Source organism: Accipiter gentilis, unplaced genomic scaffold (genome assembly GCF_929443795.1).
Source record: "Accipiter gentilis unplaced genomic scaffold, bAccGen1.1, whole genome shotgun sequence".
NCBI lineage: Eukaryota > Metazoa > Chordata > Aves > Accipitriformes > Accipitridae > Astur > Astur gentilis.
Genome location: NW_026060824.1, coordinates 2,057,031 through 2,068,335, shown reverse-complemented (window position 1 = coordinate 2,068,335; position 11,305 = coordinate 2,057,031). Strand labels below are relative to the sequence as shown.

Sequence of the window (11,305 nt, the reverse complement as noted above, 5' to 3'; positions counted from 1 at the left end):
GCAGAAATGATGAGGGTTTCTGAAATACAAGAAAAACTCCAGGTGAGATAGGGGAAAGCTCTAACCCACCCACTTCTCACTCTTCTGTTTTGATTGTGGTTTCTTAGCCCTGGGAGTGCAGATGCTGACAAGCACTTTTACATTAGGAGCAGTTTCATCTGACCAATTCAAACACCAGGACTGACACCCTAATGGACACCATTCCACGAAAACCGCTGCTACGGAACAGGGCTGACTCTTTGGCAGCCAGTACACAGAGGTCCTGCTTTTCATGAGACATGCAGCCAGCAACAACCAGAGCTCCACCCACAGAGCTTAACAGAGATCTCTTTGAAATGGAAAAAAATGCGGTGAACATGTACTATGGCAAATGGCTTTGATTTTGGTCAGAGAATAATGCCCAAACTTGTCTCTGCTCTTGCCTCCTTGTTCAGTGCTCCACAGCCAGAGGCAGCAGATGTCCAACAGCAGCTCCATCACCCAGTTCCTCCTCCTGGCATTTGCAGACACGCGGGAGCTGCAGCTCTTGCACTTCTGGCTCTTCCTGGGACTCTACCTGGCTGCCCTCTTGGGCAATGACCTCATAATCACTGCCGTAGCCTGTGACCACCGCCTCCACACACCCATGAACTTCTTCCTCCTCAATCTCTCCCTCCTTGACTTGGGCACCATCTCAACCACTGTTCCCAAAGCCATGGCCAACTCGCTCTGGGACACCAGGGCCATCTCCTACCCAGGATGTGCTGCACAGGTCTTTCTGTTCATCTTTTTGATCTCAGCAGAGTATTTCCTTCTCACTGTCATGGCCTACGACCGCTACGTTGCCATCTGCAAACCCCTGCACTACGGGACCCTCCTGGGCAGCAGAGCTTGTGTCCACATGGCAGCAGCTGCCTGGGGCAGTGGGTTTCTCTATGCTGTGCTGCACACTGCCAATACATTTTCAGTACCTCTCTGCCGAGGCAATGCTGTGGACCAGTTCTTCTGCGAAATCCCCCAGATCCTCAAGCTCGCCTGCTCAGATGCCTACCTCAGGGAAGCTGGGGTACTTGTAGTTGCTGTCTGTTTTGCATTTGGGTGTTTTGTTTTCATTGTGCTGTCCTATGTGCAGATCTTCAGGGCTGTGCTGAGGATCCCCTCTGAGCAGGGACAGCACAAAGCCTTTTCCACCTGCCTCCCTCACCTCGCTGTGGTCTCCTTGTTTATCAGCACTGTCATGTTTGCCTACCTGAAGCCCCCCTCTATCTCCTCCCCATCCCTGGACCTGCTGGTGGCAGTTCTGTACTCAGTGGTGCCTCCAGCCTTGAACCCCCTCATCTACAGCATGAGAAACCATGAGATCAAGGATGCCCTGAGAAAACTAATCACTGGATGTTTTTCCAAACGAATAAACTGCCTCTTGTCTTCTGCATAGTACTTATCTCATTATAGGCCCAGCCTTTCTTCTGGTTTCTTTTACGGTGATTTGGGGGTTTGAATGTAATTTTTCTTTGCTCTTCTTGCTTTCCTTAATTTATTTGCATGCTTTCCACAAAGAAATGTCTGTCTTTCTCTGGATTCTAATTCACAATATACCCAGGCTTTCTGTGACCTGGAAGATGTGCAAATGAAGAGCTGTACTCTCTGTGAGTTTAAGCAAAATAAAGGGCCCTGCAGAGACTTGTTCTTCTGATATCCTTCCTCCAAGACCTGCTCTGCAGCTGCAGGGAGCAGTGCCTGTGTGCAGAGGGGAAGAAGAAAAGAGTCCTGGCACAGCAGCACTGCCAGGGAGCACCAGCGCTTGGTCTTTCCTGAGCTGCTCTCTTCCCACTTCCATGCTTTCCTTCTGAACCCTTTGGTTGGTGGAAGGCCTGAGTGCTCTTCAAGCATGGTTAGAGTCCTGCTGTGTGGCAGGCCTGTGGTCGCAGGCAAGGACAGGCAGTGGGCACTTGTGTGACACAGAGCTGGCGTCCATTGCAGCATTTCCATCATAGATGGGGGTCTTCTCAGGCTTTGTGCCTCGGATGCCCCTACATCCTGAGCTCACCCCTCTCCACTCCCGAGGAGCTGCTGTGCCCTTCAGTGGATCTGGGGCTGTGGGGTGAGTGCCCAGAGCTCTGCCGCACCCTGTGGTGGGCACTGCTGTGGGGCCATGCCAGACTGGGCCACATTGGGAAAAGGGCAGGGGAGGTGCAGCAAAGTCAAGGGAGGTGTTAAGAGTTTAGGGGGAGCTGTGCTGGGCTGGAAAATGACCAGTAGAGAAAAATACCACTGTATAACTAGCAGTGTGTGACCATGCAGGGCAAGGACTCACACTGAAGATTTGTGGTGCAGAGGCAGAGCTTGTGGAAAGCATGGAAGACATGCAGGTGCAGGTGAGAAGAGGAGGCCAGTTTTTGCCCTTGGTGGTGTGGAGAGACAGGGGAGGTGGCTCAGGGTCTTTGTCACTCCCAGTGTCTCTCACTGGCCAGTTCCAGCACCTGCTGGTCACCCCAAATTTACAGGTGAGTTTTGCTGTGAGGCCATCTCCATCTTCCTGCTGGTCCAAGGGCTGGTTTGGGGGAATGGACAGTCCTGTCCAGCCTCTCTACTTTCACAGACCCTGGAGCAGAACTATCCGCAAAGTGCCATCTGGTACAAGACTGCAGCAGGGGTCAGAACAGGTAGAAAGCATGAATTTCTATTGTCTTTGTTGTGGAGGTATGTGTGTAGGAAAAGAAAAGCTTACCTGGACATGGTGCTTGCAAGGGAATTCAGAAGCAAACAGAAGACCTTTGGTCACTTCTGAGAGACCAAGGCTGAACAAGAGAAATGCAGGGCTGCTGCTGAATGGGGAAGGTGATTTAAGAACAGCAGACACAGCTGGGGCTGAAGGAATGAATGCCTGCTGTGCCTGAGTCTTTACTGAAATGGTCTCCAGGCCCCTGTGCTCAGGGAAAGGCTTCAAGGGAGAGGAGAGCATGCATTGGCATGAAAGTCAGGAATTCCCACAAGGACTGATGCCAGTTTCTGCCCCTGCAGGGGATGAACCCTGGCAATGACACAGGCTGGGGGCTGCCTGGCTGGGAGGAGGCCTTTTGGAAAGTTCTTGGTGGACAGCGAGATGGACAGGAAGCAGCCTTGTGCCTTGGAAGAAAGGAAGGACAGGAGCACCCTGGGCTTTATGAACAGGACCATGGGCAGGTGATGGAGGGAAGGGATTATAGAAAACACTGTGTCCAGATTTCAGATTCCAATATAGGAACGAAACACTTTAGCGCAGGGCCCCAATAATGGTCCGAGGCAGGAAGACTTTGCCTGTGAGGAGAGGCTGAATGAGCTGGGCTTGTCCAGCCTGGAGAAAAGAAGATCTTGGGCAAAACATGTAGCAGCATTGCAGTGTTCCCTGGAAGACTGAGTCAGGCTCGTGTCCATGGTACAAGACACAAGGACAAGAGGCAACGGGCTGAACGAAGGGGGTTAGTGCACATATTTTTCCAACATGAGGATGGCCAAATGCTGGAAGCTGTTTCCCAGGGAGTTTGTGCCAGCTCTATCCCAGAAAGTGAGTAAGGTGCCTTTGGATAAAGCCCTGAGTAATTTGGTCTCGCCCTGGTTTGAGCAGGAGGTGTTTCAAAAAACTCCTGAGGTCCCTTCCAGCCTGAATGATGCTGCCCTTCTTTCCCCTTCATGCATTCAAATGAGGGAGAGCTCTAAGCATCTCCCTGACCATAGAAATAATTCACATCAGGTGCAGAGATGATTTATATGTGCCCCCATACATACAGCCCTGACCATATCTGGTATCCATCAATATGTGTTTTTGAGATTTCCCCAGGTCTATCAGTATCTATTAAGAAAAAAAAAGGGAAAAAAAAGAAGCATTGACTCTTCCAAGACATAAATATATGCAACACAGCAGTCCACATCTTTGGTAGCAGACTGGAAGTGGTGGCAGGGGTAGCAGGGCATCCTGCTGAAGTGAAATAAGTTGAGTTTTGATTTTGAGGTGGCAAAAGGAGGACAGGTATTTTAGTGCTTGCATACAGAGAGAAATAGAAGATTCAAGCAAGTGTGGGGTTGTAATAGTTTGGGTGCAAGAGGAGCATGATCAGTGTATTGGAAGAAGGCAGACAGGTTGTGGGCAACTCACAGGCCTTGACCAATCCTTGCTTAACCACAGCTTTGTGTTTGAAGCAACAGCCAGTAAGGACAGAAGGGCATCAGTATGGCTTGGGAGTTCCCAAGGTCCAAGTGTGGTGGGGAAAAGGGGATGCAGCTAAAGTCTGCCGGGAAACCAGCACAGGCATAGGACAGTGTAGGACAGCCTGCAATGGGGATGATCAAGGACATTGCTGAGCTCTGGTGCTGCAATGGAGGATACAGGGTCTGCCCAGGGAGCAGCCGGGAGGATGAGGACTATGTCCCCTGTATGAAGGGGAAGCTTGGATTTGTTGGGGTCCTCTATGTGACAGACAACAGGTTGGACTAGCTTTTGTCCTTTAGGATCAGAGGAGTCAGCAAGAGCTGTGACCTTGTGTTGGAAGTTGTAAACTGCTTGCTCAGGGAGAGGAAACAGAAAAAGTCTTTTGTCAGCAACCCCAGGAAGTCTCCAGGTTCATGAGCAGGCTCTGTGGAGGGTGGGTGAGGAGGCAACGAGGCACTGGAGGTGTAAGGACCTCATGTCCTTTTGCATGTACAGAGTGTTTACTGCTGGTGACCACATCCTATGATCAGTACTGGGCTGTGTGCCACCTCCTGCCCTCTACAAGACTCAGGAACTGACAGCTCTATCTCCTTTGCTAGGGGGATTTCTGTCAGCTACAGTAATCATTTCAGTCATGACCCAGATACTGTTCTGTGGCCCCAGTGGAGTGGACCATTTCTTCTGTGATTTCACCCCATTGCTGGAGCTTTCACACGCTGGCAATATGACACTCATGCTCTTTGTTATCATGACCTGCTTTTTAGATCCCATTTTCCCCTTCCTGTTCACATGGTCATCCTGTGTGCATCAGAGCTGCCACCCTGAGGAACGTCTCCCATCCAGCACGGGCAGGCAGAAAGACTTCTCCACCTGCTCCTGCCACCTCACTAGTGCCACGCTTTTCTACGACACCCTCATCCTTGGGTGTGTGATGCCCAGAAGAACCCTCCTGAGAGAGGCTGACAAAGCCCCTTATCTACACCATCCTCACATCCCTGTTCAATCCTCTCATCTACAGCCTGTGGACTAGAAAGTTTGGGGGAGGGGGACACTGAGAAAAATGCTCAGGGAAGCTGTGAGCTGCACGGAGAGCCCATGGGAGTTGCTGGCCTGCAGGAAGAGATCACTTCTGGTTCTCTTTTGAACCAGCCCAGAGGACCTGGCCTGGCATGTGTGGTGTCCTGGGCACTCCCCTGCAAGTGTGGGATATAAAGACAGCTTTTGGTGTGCGATGCAGCAGAGAGGTGCTGGTGGAGCTGGCTGGTGTCATCCTGAGGCCTCTCTCAAACATCTTGGAAGGGGCAGAGAGAGCAGGGTGTTTCCAAGATCCTCAGAAAAGGCAAATCTCAAGCCCATCTTCAAGAAGGGCAAAAAGGAGGATTGGGAGTGTTACAGGTTGGCCAACTTCATCTCAGTCCCTGGCAAGGTGACAGGGAAAATGCTCTTGCAGCCATCTCCATTGCTTGAAGAACAAGAAAAGGATTGCTGAATCCATGTCGGAGGGGAAAGGAGGGCATGCTGTGTATGTGGACTTTTGCAAGTCCTTGGTTTCCTATAGTCTCCTTAGAGCAGATTGTTGACATCTTGACTGAAGACTTTGACGATGCAGTGCATGGGAAGTTGGCTGGACGATCAGGAATGAATTCCATCAGTGGTACAAAGTCCTCTGAGAAGCCAGCAGCATCCCTCCGTGATGAGCAAAATTTCATAAAAGATCTTTAAAAGCTGGAAATCAAGACTTTTTCTGCTATTACATAGATTTCTTTTTGTGCATAGGCTTCCACATTGTTTTAAAATTTACATTCTGCTCTTGATTCAGTTGTCTGCACAGAGGTGGCCATGGCATCCAAGCTGTCCTGTGGTAACTAAAGCAGCCATTTGGGAAAAGTGATGCAGGAATCCTTCGGATGTATAAGTGGGTTTGCAGGCAGGGAACCTCGAGGGTGGTGCAGGGCATCACCTTCCTCCAGTGCTGCTGGGTAGGCTGTGAAGAGGTCTCTCAAGCACGGCAGACAGTATATCCCCTTGGATGGTGGCTGTGAGGTCACTTCTGACTGGTCAGCAGCAACAGGGAGAGAGATACTCTGAGGTCATGAAGGTCATCAGGAAGCTGCCCTCAACAAGATGACTCATTTGGGGAGGGCAGGAGGAGCCTGGGCAAAAGAAATGGGAGATTTGGGGCAGGGAAGAGGACCTTGACCAACAGACATGAAAGATTTTGAAGAGGTAAAATGGGTTAAGGACGTTGCTGTGAAAACACTGACTGTGAAAAAGTTCCTGCTAAGCCTTTACGCTATCTCTACCTAGTAGCCTTAAGCCCTAACCCTACGCCTAAACACAACTTCTTCCCATGACAGTAATCCACTGTTACTAACCTAACTGAGCTTAGGCTATCCCTAACCTCAAAGCTGACATCTAAGCCAAATCCCAAACCCATAAAGCCTTATGCTTACACCTACCAGGTTGCTCAGCCTAGTCCCTAGCCTCTACCCCTAGTCTTAACATGTTGGCCTTAATCCTAGCCCTCACCCCAGACCTAAACAAAACCCTAACCCACCATGCTAGCCCACACCTTAATCACTAGCCAGGGAACCTCAGCAGAACACCAACCTCTCTGCCTAAGCTTTTGCCTGATCCCCAACCCTGAAAGGTAAGCTCTAATCCCTAAGCTCCAACGTGAACACTGAATCCCTGAAGCTCACTTTCCCATGCTCTACTGCCCTCATCTTGGTCACCTCTCCTCAACCTTACTTAAGCTGTTTGGACCCGTGGGACCGGGAAAGGGATTGTGAGGTCCCAGAAGAGTTGCATGGCATTGGGAGAGGAATGTGAGGTGACCTGTATCTGATGAGCTCGTAGGCCACAAGGAGGAGACGGGTGGGAATGGCTTTGGTGAGGTCAGCTGTGCCTCAGGATCTCATGGGACAGCAGGAGGCACAAGGCTGGGAAGGTGGCTGGGAAGTCCCTTCTGTCCTTGAAGTTGATAGGCCAGCAGCAGGAACGTGGCTGGGAAAGGGACTGTGAGGTCACTTCTTTCTGAAGGAGCTGATAGGTCAGCCCTTGACTCATGGCTGGGATATGTGCTTTTATGCTCACATCTGCCAGTGCCTCTGGCAGACCAGCAGAAGCGTGTTGATTGTGGAAAGCCCTTTCCCCAAGTACCTGGTAGGCCCGTCCAGGACAAGGCCTCGGATATGGGTTCTCACACCTCTTCTGCCTGAGTACATGACGGGACAGCAGCAGGCACGTGGCTTGGTGGTTGTTCTGTACCTGGAGGTTCTGGTTTCTTACATCCCCAGTAAGAAAGGCACGCAGCCTCTGTGCAGTATCATTTGAAATGCCGTTTGATAGAGCAAAGACTACAAACAGTGAATAAGGCCAACTGCATACAGGGCTGTATTAGTAGGAGTGTGGCCACCCAGGCAAGGGTGTTCTCATCCCTCTGGCCTCAGCACTGGTGTGGCCACATCTGGAGTAGTGTGTCTGGGTGTGGAGTTCTTACCCAGTCTGTAGGAGCGGGGAAGAACTGGAGTGGTCCCAGAGGACATCTGCCAGGATGGGGCCTCTTTGGAGAGGCTGAGGGACTTGGGCTTCTTTCGCCTGGTGAAACGGAGGCTCAGGACACTATAGTAGTAGAGTGCACCTGCTTGAAGGGTGGCTTCAGAGATGATGGAGCTTTTCTTGGTAGTGGGAAGAGAAAGAAACTTGCGCAAAATGCAGCTTGGAAGGTTCAGACTGCATGTGTTGAGAAAGAAATGCCACTCAAAGGGTAGCCTTGTGGTGCAAGAGGCCACCCAGAGAGAGCCCAGATCAGCCCATGGCATTGTGTTTCAAGGAAAATCCAGCCAGGCTGGAGAGACATCTGTGAAGGAACAGAAATGCTGGGGTGAGAGCTAGGTGGGAAAGCAAGATGGACATCAACAGCCTGAAGGGAAGGAGGTAAGGCATGGGACAGGTTATGACAGCCTGCAGTAGAGATGGCCAAGTGCTCTGGCAAGGCTGAGAAGCCAAACAGGTCCAAGGGATTTGTCACCTTGGATTTGACAGTAGCTTCTGCCACTGAGGCCTTCCAGGCAAAACTTGTTTTGAGGCTCTGGACTTAGTTTCTTCCTCACCACTGCTTGGGGAATCCAGGATACACTGTGCAGTTTTCCTACACTTGGCATTGCTCACACGCACATCTCACTGTCCCTAAAAGCCCTGACACACCTGTGAGGGACAGGATCTGTCTTCCCAAGGCCTGGAGATCAGGGCTTGGCCTTTCTGCTTCATAAAACAAACCAAATCTTTTCTCAGCATTATAGCCACCTTCACAGTGCTTTTGCCTACCTGCAACCACAGCCTCCAAGTATCTGCTCTGAGTCTCTGGGGAGGCTTTGTCAGTAATGGCCCTCAGTGGGGTCCATTAATTCTTCAAGGTACTTTTCTTCTGACTTTGACTTCTTGAGAAGATTCTTTCAGTCTGCTCTCAGTAGCTGAGGTTCATGGACTCAGCCTCAAACACACCATGGGGCTCATTATGATACAGAAAGTTTTAACGAGCCTTGTTTCTTCCTGAAATTTTCTCCTAGTCTGCAAGACTTGTACAGCTAATTAGAAAAATTTCATAGTGTAGTTAAGGAGGAAGATTTCAAATTGCACCTATACCCATGATTTTGTTTTTTACTTTTAAAGGAGAGTTTTTGTTACTCTTCAGTTTAGAGAAGAGGTGATAGAAGCATTCTCCAAGTGATAATGATGCAGAGTGCCTCCTCAGGTGGTCTGGACAGCTAGGAAGAGCAGTCCCTTGAGGTCTGACACTGTATGGACACCCTTGCTCCTCACCTCTCAAACCTCACCACTGGCCACCTGGGGCTTACATCTCTGTTCCTTGCCTCAGACTTCTCCACTGATCTCTACAGCTGGAGGTTACAGCTCCATTGCACCATCTCCCGCCTGCTCTACTTAGAGAACCAGCTGCACACAGGCCCAGAAGAATTTTTCCTATTTGCAAGCAAAGCAAAGAAAATCATGAAGAAATTTCATAAACAATAAGTAGCACTCCTCAACAACTTGCGAAGTACAAGGTGCCCGTGATGAGGCTGTCTTTCTACACGGGATAATCTTATGAGAAATGTTTGTGTTGGAGACGAAAAAGTTAGATATAAACACAATTAAAGAATTGGCTAAACAGACTATTAGACTACTGGAAGACAGGCAAGCGTTTAACTCCCTGAAGCTCAAAGCAGCTGCATAGGGGAGAGGTATCTTGATGAACAAAGAGCAAGGGAAGGAGAGAAGTGGAGCATAACGGAAAGGGCCTTTGCCTAGGCAGTCTGCATCTGAAAAGATGACTTTCACAAATGCTCATTTTATCAGGACAGGTGCAACTACATGAAAGACTAGAGAAACTAACTACACCATAGAGCAGGCAGAAGAGAGGTAACAAAGTTACAGGGAAAGACTGATATTCCTTTGGAATGTCCTCTGTAAAGGGTCATGGAATTGGTAAGGGTCTCTCAAGAGTGAAGACAAACCAATGTTGCGCCCATCTTCTAAAGAGGCCAGAAATGCAACCCAGGGAACCACAGGCTGTACAAGGTCACTTTGATGAGGAGTGTGCCATTGAATGACTCCTCATGGGTGACATTTCTGGGCACCTAAAAAAGGAGAACATTGGCATGGACTTCCCAAGGGTAAATAAGACCTTGCCAACCTGACTGCCATCATGATGAAGGAAATGCATTTGTGCACGAGAGGAGCACAGTAGATGTCATTTACCTCCACTTCAGCAAGACTTTTGGCAGAGTCTCCCTCAATATTTTTCTGCTCAAGTTAGGACATTACGGTCTGGATGGATAGACAAAGAGATGGGCAAAACACCAGTTGGATGATGAGGCTGAGAGCACAGTGGTGAAGGGGCCATACCCTACCTGCAGGCCAGTGGGACATATTGGGGTATTGTGGGGCTGCACAGGGGACTCTCCTGGGTGCTGTGCAGTTTAACACCTGTACCCATGACCCAGAGGAGGCAACGCACACCATGTTTGTTTATGGTGCTATATTGGGAGGACCATTCCTGTGCCTTGGGATGCCATTCATGGGAAACCTAACAGGCAGAAGGACTGTCCCGTCAGGAATGTTGTGAGATACAAGAAAGACAAAGGCCAGATCCTGTGCCTGGGATAGACTAACAGCCTGCAGTGGCAGGGGAAGGGGACTGCCTGGCCAGAGAGCATCTCTGAGGAAACAGCCCTGGTGGTGGAGAGAAGACAAAACACAATCCAGCAGTGATCCACATGATGCAAGGCTACCTCGTAGCAAAGGTGGCCAACAGTGTCCTGGAGAGTAGAAAGAGGAGCCTCGCCAAAAGAGTGAGGGAAAATATTGTCTCCCCTGCCCATCACCTGTCAAACCACCTGTACACCACTGTGTCCATTTTTGGGACTCTGGTTCAAGTGTCCCGGGTCTGCCCGGGGTGGGGCTAACTTTCTTTGTAGCAGCCCCTATGGTGTTATGTTTTGCATTGGTGCCTCAAACAGTGCTGATCACACACCAGTGTTTTAGCTGTTGCTGTATAGTGTTTGCACAGTGTCAACGTCTTCTCTGAACACAGCTCCCTGAACACAGCTATGGGTATGCCACACCTCCTGAGATTCCTGGGAACATCCACCTTGTTGTCCGCAGGAGTGGGTTCCTTATGCAAGTTTCCTGCCATATCTGTAGACCAATGCGGTGCTTTAGGCTGCAAAGAGAAATGAAAGCAAGCCTGTGACTGGGGCACTATCAGCTTAATTGCTACAAGAGAGGGAGATGGAGGGATCTCACAGCTGCCAGGTTCCTGCTGAAGATTTAAGGCCTCTGAGACAGCAGCAGGAGATAACAGTTTTGAACTGGCCTAGCCTTTAGATCATTTCACATGTCATGGCTCTGCTCCCCCAGTTCAATCATTGGCACCTGAAAACCACCCCTGCTTTTCCTTCCTCTCTTCCCAAAACCTGACTAAGTGATGACAGGAACAAAGGAAGCAGAAAAGCCCTAGGCCTCCATGAATCAGCTGGGTTCTGGCACTTGGAGAGCCACAGAGTTCTTCCATTGTACAACCCTTGAAGAATCAAGCTGGGAAGTGAGCCTGCAAGTCCGAATCAACAAGGTCCATGG

At 50.0% G+C, this 11,305-nt stretch overlaps 1 protein-coding gene across 1 annotated transcript; it reads left to right on the top strand.

Moving 5' to 3' along the window:
• The first annotated feature begins 412 nt into the window (after positions 1-412).
• LOC126036831 (olfactory receptor 14C36-like) lies at positions 413-1,414 on the top strand. Its single transcript, XM_049797042.1, has one exon. It carries the CDS (start codon positions 458-460, stop codon positions 1,412-1,414), a length of 957 nt encoding a protein of 318 aa, XP_049652999.1. The 5' UTR covers positions 413-457.
• Positions 1,415-11,305: the final 9,891 nt, after the last annotated feature.